The 20,569-nt window shown below is 41.1% G+C and overlaps 1 protein-coding gene across 1 annotated transcript in view; it reads left to right on the top strand.

Moving 5' to 3' along the window:
• The window catches only part of LEKR1 (leucine, glutamate and lysine rich 1), a 111,179-nt gene extending 94,843 nt beyond the window's left edge, over nucleotides 1-16,336 (top strand). Inside the window, exons 11-12 of the mRNA XM_006753830.2 lie at nucleotides 982-1,281; nucleotides 13,748-16,336. Of these exons, the coding sequence (XP_006753893.2) occupies nucleotides 982-1,281; nucleotides 13,748-14,152 (705 nt within the window). The 3' untranslated portion in view covers nucleotides 14,153-16,336. The remainder of the gene's footprint in view (nucleotides 1-981; nucleotides 1,282-13,747) is intronic.
• The last annotated feature ends 4,233 nt before the right edge of the window (nucleotides 16,337-20,569 follow it).

Below are 20,569 nucleotides of genomic sequence, written 5' to 3'. Positions count from 1 at the left end.
TCTCTTTACCTAGAGGCACCACTTTGAAAAGCAGTATATTTTACAGTATTCTGGCATCCTCTAGAACTGCACTGTATACTGTGGTAGCCACCTGTGACTACTTAAATTTCAATTAATTAAATAGAAGTCAAATGAAAAATTCAGTCCCTCAGTCACAGTGACCACATTTCCAATGCTCACTGGGTGGTACTGGCAAGTGAGAGCCTATTGTGTGCATCTCTTCCCCGCTCAGCCATCAGTGATGCCACCTTGGTAGCTTGGACCGGGTCATGGTGAGGGTGTTTATGCTGTGGAGATGACATAAGACCTGGCTTGTGTGTGCTTGTGAGTCGGCTGTTAAACATTTACCAGCACACCCCTGTCAATAGCCACCTGCGGCTAGTGGGTACCCTATTGGACATCCCAGAATATTTCTATCATCACAGAGAGTTCTAGTGGACAGTAATGCTCTAGAACAGCGGGCGCCAACGGGTGGACCACAGACTACTGGTGGTCAGTGAGGTCCGAAAGGCTAGCGACCGCTGCTCTAGAAGGTGTAGTTTCTGAGCTCCCTCCACTCAGTATAGACAAGAAAGAAAACAATCTCAAAGGAAAACTGATTGGCCTGATACGAATAAAATATAGTGGCTGTGTTCCCCTTCATGGGCCCCCAAGCATTGGGCATTTTTCATCACAAAGTCACTCTACAGTGAATCCAGATAAAAACGTAAGCTATTCTTGGCAGCTTAATCCAGTTACAGAGATTAATATATTTCCAAGGATGCCCAAATGATTAATGCAATCCATTCAAGGTGGTAAACATAAAAGTTTTAGTCTTAACTTTTAAAAAGAAAATCTCGGGAGCCTGCATATGTCATAGGGTTTGTTTTCCTCTGATCAGCAGGGTACACTGATTATTTAGAATAAGCCTCTTAAAACGATAAGAACTCTGTGTCTACCTAGAGATACTGCCTAAAAACTAATACAAGATTTATCTCACAGATATCAGACTTAATCGCAGGCGCCACTAGAGATCTAAGGCTGCAAGTGGCCACTCTTGAAAAAAAGCTCCATGAATCCCGTGTCCAATATACTGAAGAATCTGAGTCAAAGGAGAAGGAAATTGAAAACCTTAAAAATCTGGTTGCAGAATTTGAGTCTCGCTTGAAAAAGGAAATTGACAATAGTGACTGCGCTTCAGCGGACTTGAGGAAGGAAATGAAACAGAAGTCTGATGAACTGGAAAGATTGCTGCTGGAACAGACACAGCTGACGCAGCAGTTTCAGCAGTCCCAGCAAGAGGTAGGACAGGCCACGGCACCACTGCGATTAGAGAGAGAGCACATGTTCCTTCAAAAAACAAACAAGCAAACCAACACACACAAACATAAAAGACAGCTTGGTGTCAGGCAAAAAGTTCTGGACTGTTAGTCAGGGGCCTGGGATCACATCCTGGTTTTGTCCTTAACTAGACAGTCACTTAACCTTTCGGAACTGGCTTCCTTTTCTGTAAAATGAATATATCGAACTACATAATCGCTAAGGTTTTCTCACCACCCACTTCTACTGTGTTGCAAACGACCTTTTAAAACATCTGAGACTAGTCATCTTTATATGTCTTGCTGGTTTTGACATTAAATTTTTGCCAAAAAAAAAAAAACCTTTTAGAGCACTTGCTGCTTTTAGTTCAGATCGTGTTTGGACAATATATCTTACATGTGCTTTTTCTTTAAGGATTTATCTTTCTGTCAATCTAAATTTATAAGGTAATTTACATGTGTTGGTCTTCTTTCTTACGTATGCATAATTATTTTAGCAGTGTTTTTATTTAAACTGGAGTAGACATATTTTGATTAATTTTTTTTCTAACAAAAGTCTGATTTCTGAACTGCTAGGCAGAAACAAACATAGATTGAATGTTTATGTCCCTTAAAAAGTCATGAAACCTAAGTTCCAATGTGATGATTATTGAGAGGCGGGGACTTTGGGAGGTATTTAAGTCACGAAGGTAGAACCTTCATGAACGGATTAGTGACCTTATAAAAAGAGAACCAAAGAGCTCCTTTATTCCTCCCACCATGTGAGGACGTGGGAGGGAACGCCTATGAACCAGGAAGCAAGTCCTCACCAGACACCAAGTCTGCTTGTGACTTGATCATGAGTTTCCCAGCCTCTGGAGCTATGAGAACTAAATTATATTTGTTGTTTGAGCCACTCCGTCTATGGTACTTGGTTATAGCAACCTGAACTGACTAACACAGTTGAGCAATTAATCTATTCTCCAATCACCAAAGTTATGTCACATCAGAATATGTGATCCCATGTGTGACAGTATAGCAAATAAAGGCAAATGGAGGAAGGTTCTGAATGTTAATGACAAGTAATATTTTTGTTGGTTTTATGGGCATCTTACTAAAGGAATAAAAAGAAAGTGCTAGTAATAACATTGATTATTAACAACTAAATATCCCATGTTCTTGCTGTATTTAAATTATCAAGCAAAGTAAAAAGTATATGCCATCATTATACTCGTAAAGTGAATCTTTTGCAAAGTAGCTATTAAAGTAAGTTAAAATGGAAATGGACAGAATGCTGGGTCAAGAGCAATGCCTAAAGAGCCCTAAGAAGTAGAAATTATTTCCGTGTTATAAATGAGGAACTGACTCAAGAAGATTGAATAACTTCTAGAAGGTCACACAGCATGGTGGAGCCAACATTCATTGATAATAGTGTTTCCTCTTTCAGGAAGCCTGAGTTACAGTGATTCTGCTTCTAAGTTTCGTGACCCCTGGTCTTAGCACTCATCTCCAAGCCTCATTTATTTCATTTTTTTTTTTTACTTTAAAATGACAGTAAACACACTACTTATTCTGCCAGATACTTAGTGGATCAGATGATGGAGTGTCTCCTGTTGGAACAGGGCAGCACAGTGTCCCTAGTAAAGGAGCTGCCTCACCAGTGCAGGCAGGAGTAAGGGGAGGCACACAGGACTCAGCTCCGCTGGAGAAACCCTGAGAAGGAGAGAGGTGATGCAATTTTGCTAAAAATGAGACAGGAGTGTTGAAGTTCTAGTGGAGGGACAGCAGGTTAAAGGAGAGAAAGGTCAAGGCATCTAGACCAGCAGGTTTTCTAATTTCCCAGGGTCTAAAATTGTAAGAATCCCCAAAGAAATGACAATGAATCCGCCATTGTGAACAAGACTGACACAGCCATTCTCTGCTCTCAAAAAGGACTTTAAAGAAAGTTTTGAGTAATTAAATTGACATCAAGAGGAAAGAATGGCCTAAACAGAAACTTACCATATAAAAAGGATAGACTAAAGTTAAAAAATTGTCCTTAAGGGCCTACATTAGTTTTCCATTGTTGCACAATAACTAGCCTTAAATTCAGTGGTTTCAAACAACAAACATTTATTACCTCACTAGAGGCCCAGTGCACAAAATTCATGCACGGGGGAAGGGGAGTCCCCTCAGCCCAGCCTGCACCCTCTCCAATCCGGGACCTCTTGGGAAACTGGGATTGGGCCTAAACTGGCAATCAGACATCCCTCTCACTATCTGGGACTGCTGGCTAACCTACCTGCCTGCCTGACCACCCCTAGCTGGCCCCTTTGCCAGCCTTGATCACCCCTAACCGCCTCTGCCTGCCGGCCTTGTCGCCCTAACTGCCCCCCATCCGCCGCCGGTCTGGTCACCCCTAACTGGCCCCCCTGCTGGCCTGGTTGTCCCCAACTGCCCCCCCTGATGGCCTGGTTGCCCCCAAATGCCCCCCCTGTCAGCCTGGTTGCCCCACACAACCTGCTTTTCAGTCATTTGGTCATCCCTCACTAACCCCCTTGCCAGCCTGGTCACTCCACGCAGCCTGCTGTTCCGTCATTTAGTCGTCCCTCACTAACCCCCCTGCCAGCCTGGTTGCCCCATGCAGCCTGCTATTTGGTCATTACTGTTACTGTGATGGTGTCCCAGACAATTTGCATACCCCTCTATTACTAGTATAGATAATTTCTGTAGGTCAAGTATCTGAATGTGGCTTAGCTGGGTGCCCCTGGCTCAAGGCCTCTCATGGAGTTGGTATCAGGTTGTCAGGGGCTGCCATTTCATACAAAGGCTCAATTTGGGGAGGACTGACCTCCAGGCTGACTTTGTGGCTGTGAGCAGGATTTATTTCCTCATGGCTCTTGGGCTCAGAGTCTCAGCACCTTGCCGGAGGCCAGGGGCCTCCCTCGGTTCCTTACAGCATAGACCTCTCCATAGACCAGCTCACCACAGGGCATCTGGCTTCCCTCAGAGCAAGCAAGTGAACAAGAATGAGAGAGTGCAAAAGAGGGTGCCCAAGAGAGAAGCCACAGTCTTTTCGTAATCTAATCTCGGCAGTGACATCCCATTGCTTCTGCTGTATTCTACTCATCATAATTGAGTCAATAAGCCCAGCCCACAGTCAGAGCAAAGGGATTGCACATGAGTGAGAATGGCAGGAGGGCAGGCACAGAGGGCCATTTTAGGGCTACCAATCTCAGGGCCCCTCGAGGTAATTTTGGCCAGAGAAATGACTAAAAGTGAACAGTGAATGTCGCTTTCAGACAAAAGGAGCTACATTTGGAGCTCTTCCTGCTCATTAGTTGTAGAAGGAAGCCACTCGGGCGGAGGGTGGGAAGGGCTAGAAAGGGGTCAAGGGGGAAAAGGAGACATATGTAATACTTTCAACAATAAAGATTTAAAAATATATAAAGCAGACTTTTGAAAGATACAGGAGGCCGAGATGGTATACAAATGATTATAGATCATTACTGGGGAGTAGAGAGGGATCATCCCACAGGGAAAGTCATCTAAGGACATGCCAGGGGGGCAAATTTCCTTTTGCTGGGATGAAGAGAGGGGAGGGGAGGCTAGATTTTCCAGTAGAAGGTAAATAATTATAACTGAACAGTAAGAGTAAATAATTGAGACTGCTTCTCTGATTAAGCATGCCACCATCCAGAATTTCTTATAAAAATGGGAAATTAGCCAATAAAAGTGATTGGCATTACTGGCCAGAAAGAACCGAGGTTGCAGCATGTAAAGTGAAAAGCACCACTATTTTGGCCGTGCATTCCAGACACTTGAAATTTCTTAGGTCCTAGAGAAGAAAAGCCACATTTAAGTGGAGAACAAATTCCCTTTAGCATGAAGATAAATTAGTGCTCTAAAAAGAAAGCTAATTAAGGAGAGGAAAGTCCTGCTCTCGCTCAAGGGGCCAGAGAATGGGTGGACTTTGCTTTTCATTGTATGAAGAAAGTTCTCAAGGATAGGAGGAAAGCCGTAGCTTCTAAAGGGCAAAATGGGCAGTCCTGTGTGGAGCAGGGATTATGGGAGAGCAGCCACAGAAACAAGGGTCAGGAAGGTGAAGCCACAAAGCTACAGGTCAATAAGAAGAGAGAAAATGGAAAATAAAACTGTATGGGAAATGCAAATGTGAAAGGGGGCCCTGAAAATTCCTCCAAGGGTGCGGACTCACAATAAAAAAATCACAATGTGAAAAAGAAAGGGAAGTCAGAAAAAAACAACAACAACACATACAGTGTTAGAGAATAGGACATTACCATTTAAAGGCAGGTTAAAATAGAGCACATGCTTTTTGCTGCCAGTTTTCCTCCCTACTAGCTCCATGTGAGCCCTGTCAGGGCAGTGTGGCCCCCACTGTTATGGGCCTTGTTGTGATCCAGAAAAAGAATGTAGTGAATTTTAAAAAGCAAAGCAAAAAACCCAGTTCACGTATAACCACCAAAGGAAAACCAGTACAGAGAATTCAATATATTTTGTTGTCTTAAGGCTATAGATACAGAAAACAAAGGGGCAGAAGTTTTAAATTCTACCAGCTCCTGTGCCATCTAATGACGATGAAAGATATTCAAAAATAGAAAGGGATGCTTTTGTTAAACATGGAGAATTGAGTACATATGTGTATCTCTACTTCATCCCAAAACACCACTAAGATGACAGTAAATTAATAAAAAGTGAATAAACTCATAAGGAAAAGAAAAGAGAGGAGTTGACTTCAGATGAAAAAGATGTCAACTACATTTTGGAAAATGGAAAGCAGAGTATGGGTGAAAGGAAATTAGCAGACTATAGGACAGGGGTCCTCAAACTTTTTAAACAGGGGGTCAGTTCACTGTCCCTCAGACCGTTGGAGGGCCGGACTATAGTTTTAAAAAAACTATGAACAAATTCCTATGCACACTGCACATATCTTATTTTGAAGTAAAAAAACAAAACAGGAAAAAATACAATATTTGTATTTGCATGTGGCCCGCGGGCTGTAGTTTGAGGACCCCTGCTATAGGACATTGAAACCTAATGCCTCAGGAGAATGTGGGAATGGGGTGAAATCCTAACAAGGACAAAACCCAATTATGTGCCATAGCAGTGGAATGGCCCCGGAGTTAGAGACACCAGATACCTCTGAAAGAGGGAGAAAAGAGTGGATTTGAAAATAGGACTGTTTGAATGATTATAAAAGGAGCAAAGAGATGCTCAGATGCCCTCCCTAAACCCAAGTTGCCCCTATCCACTATCCTGGCTGGTACCAAAGACTTACACTCTAGAAAAACAATGTGAGGGGCTTTGGACCTAAGGATACAGCAGAGTATGGGGTAAGGCTAGAGTGAAAGTATGTATATTAAAGGGTGAGACCTTCTAAGTCTACTTCACCCCCTCACTTCCCAGAATACAAACAACCAGGCTTATATATCAACTAGAGGCTTGGTGCATGAATTCGTACACGGGTGGAGGCCCCTTTGGGTGGCCTGCAGGGATCGGGCCGAATCCTGCAGCTCCTACCTGCTCCTCCTGCTCATCCGGGCCCCACTGTGCCTGCTGTGGGCTCGTGCCCAATCAGTCCCAATCAGGAGAGGCTTGCGCTGCTGCAGCAGCACTTGCTAGCCATAGACCCTGTGTCTTGCGCCCTCCCAAGGGAAGTGGCCTACAGGATTAGGCTGAAACTGGCTCTTTGACATCCCCTAAGGGGTCCCGGATTGTGAGAGGGCACTGGCCAGGCTGAGGGACTCCACCAGTGCACAATTGAGCCGGAGAGGGACCAAGGGAGGTCTCCAGGGTGTGTCCGGCCCATCTTGCTCAGTCCCAATCAGTCAGACCCCAGCAGCAAGCTAACCTGCTAGTTGGAGCATCTGCCCCCTGGTGGTCAGTGCACATCATAGCACTGTGTTGAGCAGCCTCAGCATATCATTAGCATATTACACTTTGATTGGTTGTTTGGTTGTTCTGCCATTCGGTCTATTTGCATATTACCCTTTTATTATATAGGATAGCCAGGAAAATGGAAGAGCCCTCTCTGGAGAAATGAACTGTATCAAAAGAAAAAAATTATAGATACTAACAAGTGGGGTCTCCCAGTAAAATGGCTACATCTCTGTCCACTCTGCTCACTGAGAAGTAGACTAGTCAGTAAGGCCTTCCCTATGGACACAGAACTTCCAGTAACATTTTGGAGACTCAGAAAGGCAAGAATCACCAAACATTTGAAGAACATCTCTAATATGAAAGACAGAAGCTGGAATCAAACAAATAAGTAAAAAAAAGAACTTAGGTGAAACACATACAAAACAACATAAGAAGAAAAACTGAATTTCAAAAAAGAGCATAATTAATATCCTTAGAGAGAAAAGAGAAGATATTGCATACATGAAGTAAGAATAGGAGGCTATGAAAAAGAACAAGCATGATTACTGAGCTGAAGCAGTAAATTCAAGATTTGGGTTAGATGATAAAGATGAAGCAATCTCCAAGAAAGTATAAGAAAAAGCAAAGAAATGAAGAAAAGAAAATTAGAGGATCAAGCGAGGATATCTAATACCCCACTAATAGGAATTCCAGGCAGAGAAAATGGAAGGGAGGAAATTATCGAGGAACTAATTCAAGAATATTTCCAAGTACAGAAGGGACATGTAGTTCTATATTGAAAGGGCCCACCCAGCAGAATGGATAGCAAAGCAAACACACCACAGCACTTCATTATGAAATGTCAATACCTTCAGGATAATAAACATAATTATTTAAAAGCTTCCAGAAATAAAAAAACGGTCACTTAGAAAGGATCAATAATAAAAATGGCATCAGGATTATTAACAGCAACAACAGAAACTAGAAGACAATGGCTTCCAAATTCTGCAGGAAAATTATCTGCAACCTAGAATTCTATATCCTGCCAAAGGATCAACCAAGTACAAGGGTCAAGTAAGGATATTTTCAGGCACAAATTCCTCAAAAATGATACTTTCTTTGCAGCCTTACTTGGGAAGCTGTTTAAAGGATATATGACACTGCACTGAGGGAGTAAACAAAGAAAGAAGAGGAGATAGAAATCAGAAAATGAGTTCAATCCAACACAGGAAAGAGGTGGGGGGAATCCCCAGGCCCATGGTAGGAAGTCCAAGGATTACAGTGGACAGCGTGACAGATTTAGAGAGCCAGGATGGGTTCAGCAAAAGAATGCAGGGTTTTTAGAAGTATGTCTCTAAGACCAAAGTAAAACTGATAGATTAGATGGAGTACTGAGACATGTTGAGAGGACATTCACACTTAAGTAAGTGGCTTGTTAAAAAGTTAGTAATCAACACCTAGAAAACTAAACAGTGAGATCAGTCCAAGGATTATTGCCATTTCTGGTATGTCTGCCATAGTTATTTCAGTGTTCATTATGTTTGCAAGCACACAAATACAATTTTAAGAATAACTTCCATCCTCCTCCTCTTCTGGAAATCTATTCAGATCCTCATTCCTGCCTTACCAAAGGGCAATTTTCACTGTTTTTCTGCAGTATTTTGGGCTGATCATATTAGTTGAGCAGAAGCCTTAAATGGAAATTTGAGCATATCCTTTGCTAACTCCTACTCATCTTTCTGATTTCCACACCTTTTCCACAGAGCTTCCTCTCACCTGAACTCCCCACCCAGCTGGCTGGCCATCCACTCGCCCTGGGCTATATCTAGTTTGGGTTGTTGGAAACTGTAATCTCACTGGTTCAGACCTCACTGGGTATCTATATATATATAAAAGGCTAATATGCAAAGTGTCCCCTCGGGAGTTTGACCAGGAGACCGGGAGGAGTATCGCTCGCTATGATGTGTGCTGACCACCAGGGGGTGGCACGGAACAAAGGAAGGCCCTGGCCGGCAGCCGGAAGGCCCTGATCAGCCCTGATCACTGGCCAGGCCTACGGACCCTTCCCGTGCACTAATTTCATGTACGAGGCCTCTAGTAAAGCATAAACAAAGATGCCAATCTGTGCTTATTCTTCAATGAGGACTTGCTTTCCTAGCATATTTCCCCCAGGTTATACCAGATGTAGCCAATTTCTATCACAAACAGGATTCTCACCTTCAGAATGATCAAGTTACCCAGCAAAGCCTTCTCTTGCTTCTTCCACTGTTGAAAGCAATCCAGCTGTCTCTACGGACAAAAATGAAAACAAACATAAAAATAAACCACCCTTACACTGCAAAGAGTGGAGAAAATTGGCCATATTAAAACTTTCCAACAGATGGTGAGCCAATTTATATTTTTATTTTGACATTTACTTGCCCAGTAGGAGTACAATTGAGCCATATTTTTAAGCTCATTGAAAGCGGCCTTTATCTGAAAATGTTGTACACATATGTATAGATAATGCTCTCCACCAATCCACACGGCTTAATGACACAAGAATGCTAGTTCTCCCTCCCCTAACCAAGAGCCACTCAGGGTAGGAATCTTCTCCCTGAAAACTTTGGCCTCCTGCTGTCCCCCCTTCCTCCCATCATGCCCCACTCGGGGCCATTTTCCACAGAGCTGGCAAAGGGATCTTCCTTTAATCTAAATTTGACTATCCAGCTCCATGCTTAAAATAAACCTTTCAATCACTCCAAATAGCCCCCAGAATTAAGTTAAAACTCTAGTATTAGCCCTGAAAGGTGTGGCTCGGTTGGGCATCCTCTTGTGCACCAAAAGGTCACAGGTTCAATTCTGGACAAGGGACATGTCCAGGTTTCCAGCTCCATCCCCAGCAGGGGGTGTGCAGGAGGCAGCTGATCCATGTATCTCTCTCACATCAAGATGTTTCTTTCCCTCTCCCTTCCACTCTCTAAAATAAATTTTTTAAAAAAAAAATTTTAAGTGTCAGTATATTGGAATCATCTAGGGCAAGGGTCCTCAAACTACGGCCCGCTGGCCACATGCAAATACAAATATTGTATTTGTTCCCGTTTTGTTTTTTTACTTCAAAATAAGATATGTGCAGTATGCATAGGAATTTGTTCATAGTTTTTTTAAAACTATAGTCTGGCCCTCCAACGGTCTGAGGGACAGTGAACTGGCCCCCCGTTTAAAAAGTTTGAGGACCCCTGATCTAGGGAATTAGGAAAAAAGTACTGATGGCTGGGCATACCCCCAGAGATCCTTACTTAATTGGCATTGGGTATAGGGATTTGTAGAAGCTACTAGGTGATTCTATTTAAAACAAACAAAATTCTAGTATTAGCACGCTACCAAAACTGTGCTTGATTTGACCTGCTCACTCCTCCCTGCCTCAGTCCTGGTCTCTCCTCCCCTGCACACTCTGCAATTGAGTCATTCTAAGCCATGTGTCATCCCAAAACGTGCCTCTCCCACTCCCACTGCCAGGTGTTTTTACTCACGCCCACTCAGCCTGGAAAACCCCACCGTCCCTTCTTCACCTCCCTCATGCCTCCCTTTTCATCTTGACTCGGTTTAGGTGCAATCCAGTTACGCTATTTTATCACACTAAAATATGGCCAATGACAACTCTGCCTGAAACATTGAGAATGCTGTGGCTTCACTGCTTATTCTCATGCTTGCCCATGATTTTCAGGCTTACTGAAGATATTCCATCTCACACATTTTCTCATGTTGTTCAATAAAAGCACATATTAAAATTCTGCTACAACACAACCTTCCAAAAAGACAACTAAAAAAGAGACATTTTGCCTCGATTGCTGAAAGCAACCCAACCACGAGTGAATGATTCTTTTCCACATATGATGGAATTTTCCATTAATGTGTCTTACTGATTCTGGCCATATCCACGTGTGCTCTGGTCATGCCCTGTCACACACACTCCACCCCTGAAATAGCAATCCCCTAACCTTGATGTGCTCTGTTTCCATTTTTTTACTCCCTGAGTGAGTAAATGATAACATCTGAGCTGCTTGTCACACAACACAGAATTATAATCTCAGTTTTAAAGGAGGAGGTAAGGGTGGCAGAGGATATGCAGCTATTGTGGAATTCACCTGAGATTTCATAGTGTTTGCAGAACAGACAAAAATAAAAGTCCTAACTTTGGATCCTATTTTCCATTCAGAGGTCCTCCCAGTGTGGGAAATAAGAGAGTTCATCTTTTTTCTGGAAGCTGATAGCCTTGAAGAAGGATGAGTTCCACAGCAGCGGGCCCCCAGCTGGGATGGCCAGCAGCTCTTCCAAGTTCCGTCTGGAGTTAACGGGAACTTTGCTTCCGTTATACTTGCAATGGGACATCTTGGGGTTCATTTCGCCTTTCTACTTCCTCCTCTAGTGGAGTGTCACTTGCCTGGGATAGCTTTTAAGTGATTTACTTTATGGATGTTTTCTGTAGAGCACTGTGTCTTTCCTTTGAGATCTGAATTTAATTTTAGTAACTGGATCCAATTTGATGTTACTTTTAAATGAGAACTCTCGTCATCATATCAGCCATCACTTTGTCTTTCCATATTAGTGCACCTATTATTCATCGCACCAGTCTATTGACCTCATTGTTAACTGCTATCCATTTTTTGTCTTTTTACTGTCAAATAGAATTAACTCTTTCTCATAGCTTTCTTAATCCAGGAAATTTTTATACTCATTTACCCAGTATTGAATGACTTGTAAATCTAATCATTTTACATGAAGTTTAGAAAACTTGGGCAAAACCAAATTAAATGTCTTACTGTTTTTTATTTCTTCAGTGTCCTGGAACACAATGGCCCTGCATGGTTGATATAATTAATTTGACAATTAACTTAGGCATAGACCGCTGGGAGCTGGGTTACTCTCAGCACGTTACATAACCAGTGTGAGCTTCAGTGTCTTTCTTTGTCAAATGTAGTCCTTGGGAGCAGGAAATGAGGTGATACCCGACGTAGCACCATATTAATCTTCTCCAGTCCTCCTTCCCTTGCTTTTTCAATGAGTATTTCAGGTAGAGTTCATGAAACCCAGATGATAATGCCACAGACACAATCCTTAGTCCCCTATTTCTCAAAGAAAAAAAAATAGAATAGAAATTAACTAGAATCAAGTGATGAACCCTCATGGTTTAAAAAATAATATGTGCATATATGAATCCTGTACATGTGTTAATATGTACATGTGAGGCTTCGTGTGACCCAGGCATGACGCTGGTTTCATAGAAGATGACAGGGCAACTGTTAATCTGGAATTGCTCCACATTCCTCACTATTGATTACCAAATTTGGAATTGTATGGAGTTCTAACCATAATCACAAGAAACTCAAATACAGGAAGGTGCACTTTCCTTGATGGTCTGTAATTTAGTTCCACTGACAGCAGATTAGTCATGAAACCCCTAGGAGGATGCTTTCCACTGAAAGTCAGATGCGGGAATGTCTTTACAAACAAGTTAACCTGACAGGAGTTCATTTTCAGTTGAAGAATCTCATACCACAATCATTGTAATTGTGTTTACTTATTCAGGTACCACTTTGAATTGTTACTTTATAGACTCTTTTTTGACAAGGTACAGACATAAATGTCAGGGCATTAGGCTGATCCACGACCCAATTCTTACCATGGGCCTTGAAGTAATTTTGGTGAATTCCTCAGATGAAAGATGGGCAACTCTTCAGCTAGAAATGTAGAGCCTCAGAATGTGTAAGGACCTTAATGATCTCTAGTCCAGTCAAACATGTGAAGCTTAAATTTGCTCTGGTATATCCCAATCAAATGAGATTTGACCCTTCAGAGCGAGCATGTCAAACTCAAAGACTAACATGGGCCAAATAAATGAGGCATGCGGCCCATGGGCCCCGAGTTTGACATGCTTGCTTCAGAGTATCCTCTGGAGAGTGCTAGCTATTCAAATTCTTGCTTGATGTAAATCCCATGGCTTCCACCCTTGGCTCCAGATTCTCTTAAGGACATAAAAAGCAACTCTGCTCAAACTTACAAGGCTGCAAACTTTTTAAAAAATATATAATTGTTGATTTCAAAGAGGAAGGGAGAGGGAGAGAGAGATAGAAACATCAGTGATGAGAAAGAATCATTGATCATTGATCAGCTGCCTCCTTCATGCCCCACACTGGGGATTGAGCCCATAATCCTGGGCATGTGCCCTACCCAGGAATTGAACCATGACCTCCTGGTTCATAGGTCAATGCTCAATCACTTAATGGCACTACAGATATTAACTGTTAGGCATCACATAGGTAGGACAGAGTGGAACCCAGAACCAACCCCAGCCCCAGCCCCAGCCCCACCTCTATCATCTGAGTGACCCTGGCCCTTTGTTCCTCATCTGCAAACTGCAAGGGCTAAATGGATGTTCTCTTCAAGTGTTTTCCAGCTTCACAAATCATTTGCATTTTTTACTTTTCTGTCCCATGTGGCAGAGTATCCACAAAGATGGTCAAAGAACCCAGACCCCTGATTTCCAGTTCAGTTCTGTTTACGTTGCCAAGAACTCTCCATAGGTACACTGATTAAAGCCAGGGATGCTTCCCCCCTTTTTCTCATTTCAGAACACTTTTCTTCAGGAAACAGTGCGGAGAGAGTGTGAAGAACGCTTTGAGCTGACGGAGGCTTTGAGTCAGGCCAGAGAGCAGCTCCTGGAGCTCAGGAGGCTCAGTGGAAGCTTACCGGTGACCCCGCGGTTCCTCAGCCCCAGCAGCCTCGCCGCCTCTGCGGCCGGTCATCAGGGAGAGAGGAGCCTTGCAAAACTGAACTCTGAAAGGGGCACCAAAATCCCAGGCCTCAACATCGTGCCGAAACCCACGTCTTCTCCAACCTCAGCTCAGCCCAAAAGGGCCAACAGCTCAGGTCTGCCCAGCCTCCAGCCGCACCCGCCCAGGGGCCGGGCATCTTCAATAAATGAGAACAGACAGAGACTGGCCGCCCTTCTGCGGAGGAGACTGAATCAGCCGTGACCGACCTGGAGGCAGGAGCAGATAGATCCACACAGCGTGCATGTAGCTGAGGATGACAAAGATCACGTGGCTATCCCAGATTAAGAGTGCATGTCTACAGACATTCTTAACAAGAGAATTGAAAAAAACAACAAACAAGAAAACCTAAAGACGTGGGAAGCCACATTTTCCAAGAGGCCTTTGAAATTGCAGCAAATAATGAAATTGTGATTCCAGAGGCCAGTTTCTATATTTATGGAAAGTATGTTCAGATGTGCTCTACAAATATACCCTCTCAGAGATCAATGGCAAAATTTTCACCCACAACATTTTTTCTTTTTTTCTACCATTACAGGCAGAGATATCTCCACACACACACACACAAAAAAAATAGGTTTTAGTGGTTTCATTGCTGTTCTTTCATTTGTTTGCTAAGCTGAATAGGTTAAATAGATGTAATTAGTATTCCAAATAGAAAATAAAAGTACTTTAGTCCTTAATTAGATAAATTCCAAAGTGCTTAGTTCAAATATTCACAGAGTTCTTCATCATCACCATTATCATCATCATCATCTTTTATTTTCAATCGAATTGTAATCTAATTTCTTTTAAGAAATGACAGGTAACCTTTACGAAGACATTCTTCCCTGTGAGTCTGGGGATCTTAAAAAGGGGCTGGGGGGGGCAAGCAACTCCAATTCAGGGAAACACTAGTTTACTTTTCAAGCTGTAGAGATTATTTTAGAACATAGTAATCCTGGCCACGAAACAATTGCTCCACAGAGATTTTCTATGTTGAACGCTTTTTGGCATCAGAGCTAGGCTTTGATTTGAACTTGTATTCTCAAGCCATTGAGAAGAGAACTAATTCAAGACAGTTTAATCGAGGTTCCAATTTTATTACCCCTGAAAATGGGTAATTGGTTAATATGCTTTCTATTTCCAGAGTGGAAATTTAAACCAGAAACAAGACAAGCTATTTTAAGTTATCATGAACCTTCAGGCTCTGCCTGTTTCTAAAAACATAACTCTATCTTAAGCTAGTGTTCATCTATCTATTTCTCCATCTAACAGAAGTGTATTTTTCTTCCAAGACTGGTTTTACTTAAATCATCCATCAGACTGCATCATGGATATTCAGGCTTCTTACTCCCAGGTTAGAATGGTATATGACATGTGAATATGGAAGACAAAACCCTCTGGTATTTGGCTATCATGTTGATAGGATTTCATGTTGATAAGGGTACTTGAAATCCTTTCCCTGGGCAAAAAACAAAACAAACTAAAGTTACTAAGCAAAATCAAGTTTATCTCCAACCGTTCAAAGATTGGTCTAATCTACCAGTAGTAGATTTTGTCTGTCTGTTTTAACCTCAAAGAAAGCTCCACATTAGGTCCTCTAATTTCCCTGACTAGTTGAAATGAGCACATTTTGTGTTAAAGCTTAGAATGCTTATTTTTGTTGTACAGAGATTGGTGTTCACTATAATGGCATTTGACAAGAGAATGTAGCGTCATAGAATAGTGGTGCTGGGGTGGGCCTTAGTTGCCCAAAGAGGTCTCACTTGTCAGCTAGTTAGTTACAGAGCTAGAACCAGAACCACTGTTACCTGACCCCAACCTTCCCACCTCACTTTTCCACTCTCCAGAGATTCCCTGGCCTCCATCATGACTTTTGTCAGAAACACCTACACTGAATTTACCTAATGTTTTTTTTAAATGCATTCACATTTTAAACTTTACATGTATGTAAAAAGGAAACACGACCCAAGGAAGAATAACTTTAAAGTAATGAGATTGATTTGCTAGTTTTTTTTCTAATATGCTTAAAATAAATGTGTGTCTATTAAAATACTAAATATTCGTTGGTATATCTTTAAAATCACCTTGTATAATGTCAGTAGTCATGCCAATTCTAGAGACCACTGCTCTAGACCTCAGTGTTTCTGATCTGGTGTCTGTCTGTTTATATTGAAAATACTCATCATTAAGGGAAATGGCAAGAGCTAGTGAAAGCTTTAGCAAAAGCATAAGAGAATATTTGGGGCAACAATTTTTTTGTTATTCAATTTTATGTGCTCTTTCAATTGTGCAATTGCAGCTCTCTCTCCAGGAACCATGGGGATACACTTTGCTAAATTATGAATGTATTTAAATTTGTAAATAAAAACACACATAAGCTTTTCTAAAGCGATGTAAAGACTATCAGTGTGAAACTTGGTTTCTTGGTTTGTTGTTATGCTCTTGCTTTTACAATGAGTGATTCTGAAAATAAGATTTGAGAATAGTCATGATCTGTAGTAAGTAAGGCTGTGTTATATTCCACAAGTATATCAGAGCGGTAATTCCATGATAAATAGAGAAACAAGATTTACATTTATTTCAGCCTAGATGATTTGAATGGTATAGTCTAAACTGTGTTTATACCTTTTAAAGAAAGACACTTAAAGAAACAAGAAAAACATTAGAGTATGTAAACTGGAGGTTAGGAACACATTCAAATTTTCCTTAATTTTCTCATCATGATGAACAAAATCTAAGCATAAAACAGTATCAGCAATGCTAAGAAAGTAGTGATTATGGCAAAATAAGGCTCTCAAATGCATATAATTGATAGTAAGTCTAAAAGTGTTAATTTCTCTATAGACATGCATTTTCCATGACCTCAATGGAAGGATTTATAGGTGTTAAAAAAATGAATATTATAGAAAATATTTATTAGAGAAATGTAATCCTATTTGTTTATCTTCTTAAACTAATATAGTTGGGCAAAGATGGGAGAGTTCTATAGTTATCAGATTTTTCAAGCAATTTTTAAAAGTCTTGAATTAAATTATTATATTTATAGTTAGAACTGCTTTAGTCATATTTTCAGGCAATGGAATTGACTGGAAGACACATTAATATTAAAAATTTTGTTAGACTAAGATTTTTTAGTATTTTTCAATGATTTCAAATGTACTTTTTATTAATTCCTTTTTTTTACACAGCTCAACTTAAAGTAATTTAGTAAGACAGACTTGTGAATTACATATTTCCTGCAATTCTATTTTCAGTCATTACTGAGGACTAGTGCCACTCTAACAAGAAGTGGGTGGAAGAAATCAAAAGTCTTTTAGCAGCAAATAAAACTATACTCCAAGATTAAAGAGAAAATACTGTAGTTTACATCTTTGGGAGCAAAGCTGGCTAATGATTAGCTTGTTGCTCGGATGTGAAACAATGTTCAGATTCATAGGTTTCCACACCCACCATTATCTACTCTTGTTTTTTCACTTTGTAAGTACCTTTGAATTACTTAAACTTTATTTTTCAATTATGGTTTACATTCAATATTATTTTGTATTAGTTTCAGGTGTACAACATGATGGTTAGACAGTCACAAACTTTACTAAATGGTCCCCCCAAAATTTCTGGTACCCACCAGGCACCATACATAGTCATTACAGTATTATTGATTATACTACCTATGCTGTACATTACATACCCATGACTCTTTTGTAACTACAAATTTTTTTGCAGTTTGTACTTCTTTAATCCCTTCTCCTTTTTCACCCATCACAAACTAAGGTTTTTAATGTTCTATTAGTCTAAAAAGTTTTTGTAACATAACAGATAAATTGTAGCTAATTTCTTTGATTATGGAACGTTCGTCTTCCAAGCTTTAGTTTTACAGTTCTTAAGATTATTGCAGCATTGCACTGGTACAACAGCCTCGTATCCTAAAGGATTAATACGCTACAGCTGAAAATTCCCAGTCATCATGCTGTATCTTATGGGGCACTGGAAATCGATTTGGTATGTGCCCAAGATTCACAAATCCTATAATAATTGTGGGTTTTTAAAACTTTTTTACTTTTGTGTTTTAAGAAAATAATTAATGTACACCTTTAATGATCTCCGAACCATGATAGGCAGCAATGGGATAATTCCTAAGGCAGTGCCCATGTTGCCTTAAGGAAGAAGTTCTACTTTTCCTTTTGAAATACTAACACTGTGTAGTCATAAATTATAAAGCCAATGTAACTGTGTTAAATCTTTAGAATCTTAGATATGAGTATATCATGTTTGTATATTCTGAATTCACATATAAAATGGTCTCAACAACACAGTAGTTGAATCTGAAATACACATATCCTATGACAATATTCACCATGATCCAGAAAGTCAAAAGATTTCTCCCTTCTCCAGCATTTATATAGCGTACTGCTTTATTCATTGAGTACAAAAAAATTTACTAAATATCCCCCCCCAAATATATATAGAGAGAATACTGGGCCACAGGAATTAATTTGCTCAAAATAAATTCTAGATAAGACTGATGAATAATTTTTCAACGTCTTCAGTTTCTGAACATTTGATCTGTAGATTAATACTGAAGCTCATTATACATTCATTTCTTCAACAGATATAAAAAATTTAAAAAGCACTGTGCAACCTACAGAGACCATTAAAACACACTACAGATGCCTAAGAATTGTGCAGTAGACGGCAGTGAGGAAGGATACGAAGAAATTACAATATAGGGCAGCAGGTGTTGAGTAGAGAAGAGAATCAAAAGCAAGGTGTTTACAAGTTCATCTTGCTGGATCAGGGAACACTAAGCAAGAACTGGAATTTGTAACAGCTCTTGAAGAGTGGAGGTGGGTTTTCACAGAGGAAGGCATACCAGGCAGAGGAGATGTATAAACAGTCATGGATATGGGAAATGTAGAAAATAACTTGACTATGGGAAGCAGTGGGAACCTGAAATGGTAGGTTGGCCCCATTGCATGAAGGTGTTGAATAAGGGCCCATAGAGGATTTTGGCCAGAAGTGGCATGCACTTTATGGACATTTGGAAACATCAGTCTGGCAGGAATGTATTGAAATAATTATAGAGTTGAAAGGCTGGAAGTGGAACACCAGTTGGTAGATAAGTACAGTAGTCCAGACAAGAATTAATCAAGTTCTGAATAAAGTGTTGGTAATGGGAATACACAGGAAGCAGCTGACTCAAATTCTATTCAGAGAAAGGGAAGAATGTGTTCCCTGCGAAATGCTTTAAAATCATTACCAGCCATTGCCCTTAGCAGGGGTGTAATGTAGGAGATTGGCTCCCATTAAGGATCACCTTCTATTTAAGAAAAATATTACAGCTTCTCTGAAAAATGTGAAATAACAAGAACTCCATTCCCATTTGGGCAACAGAGAACTAACCTCACAGACTCAGCATTCATTAAAAGTCTCCTTAAAGTTAAATGAAAAAGCAACTCTGAATAGTGTTCTAAAAATTATGGGGAAAGAATGTGGAAAGTGACATAAAAAACAGCTATCATCTTGGGTCAAAAAACACAAAACACAACTGTGACTTTGGGGAATAATACAATGCAATAAAATGTTGTGATGTTTGTTAACCACTGATGAGGGGACATATAGAAGATAACAGCTAAGACAAAAATAAGGAACCCTATATAGTTCTGAAGGTACCAGACACACCACCTGGTGCAGACCTGTGATTTTACAGGAGGTAATAGGTCTCTTAGAGGTTAAATAATTTCCCAGTCTTACAGCTGCTTAATAGGAGACTACATGAGAGAGCCTGGGCCCCCAACTCTGGGTCACACATTGCATTGCTAGACTGGAAGAACAGTATCAGTTCTTAGAGTTTCGGCTACTCCTGGTGGTCCAGCAGGACCAGTGTCTCCTGGGAGCTTGTTAGAAATGCAGAACATCAGGCCTCATGCCCAAACCTACTGGATGAAATCTGATTTTAATGAGATCCTCACAGGATTTGTGTATGCATTAAAGTATGAGAATCACTGCTCACAGGACCCTCACTGCTGGGTAGCGTGGATGCTACCTCTCAAGGCCAATTTGCTGGGAACATTCTGAAATGATAGGTCCTAAAACAAGGCTAAAGAAGGGGCTTGTATGAGTGAGTGGTGGGGGCGGGAGAGAGGGCAGTGGGTGGGGGGGTGTGTATGCTGGGAAGAGAAATCCTCTCGAGGGCAGCAGTGGCTCCGTGGCTCAGTGTCCGGCAGCACCGGCAGAGTGCGGCCTGTGAGAAGGGTGCATTTCACTGCAGCACTGGTAGCGGCAGCAGCAAGAGCAATCATGCAGCAGTAGCGACAATGATAATAGTTGATATTTATTTTGCCTGATGGGCAATGCACAGTGCCAAGGGCTTTAAAATCATTTCATTTAATCCTCCCAAGACCCTTTGAGGTTGGTATATTTATTAGACACCATTAGCTGTGAACTGGACTGGGGACCAGGCCCATCACCTTGCCCTCCAGTTGCCTCTCTGAGAAGGGATGTGGCCCTCAACCAACAGCAAACTTGAGAGGTGTCCCTGGACCCTGTTGACCTTAAGATCTGGCCTCATTTAAAGGTGAGCAATCAAGGGAAAATGAAGAGGGGAAAACCCCAGCTTAGACCCTCCGGATAAAGTATTAT

Source organism: Myotis davidii, unplaced genomic scaffold (assembly GCF_000327345.1).
Source record: "Myotis davidii unplaced genomic scaffold, ASM32734v1 scaffold570, whole genome shotgun sequence".
In the NCBI taxonomy this organism is placed as follows: Eukaryota; Metazoa; Chordata; class Mammalia; order Chiroptera; family Vespertilionidae; genus Myotis; species Myotis davidii.
This window is presented reverse-complemented; position numbering and strand designations above follow the sequence as displayed.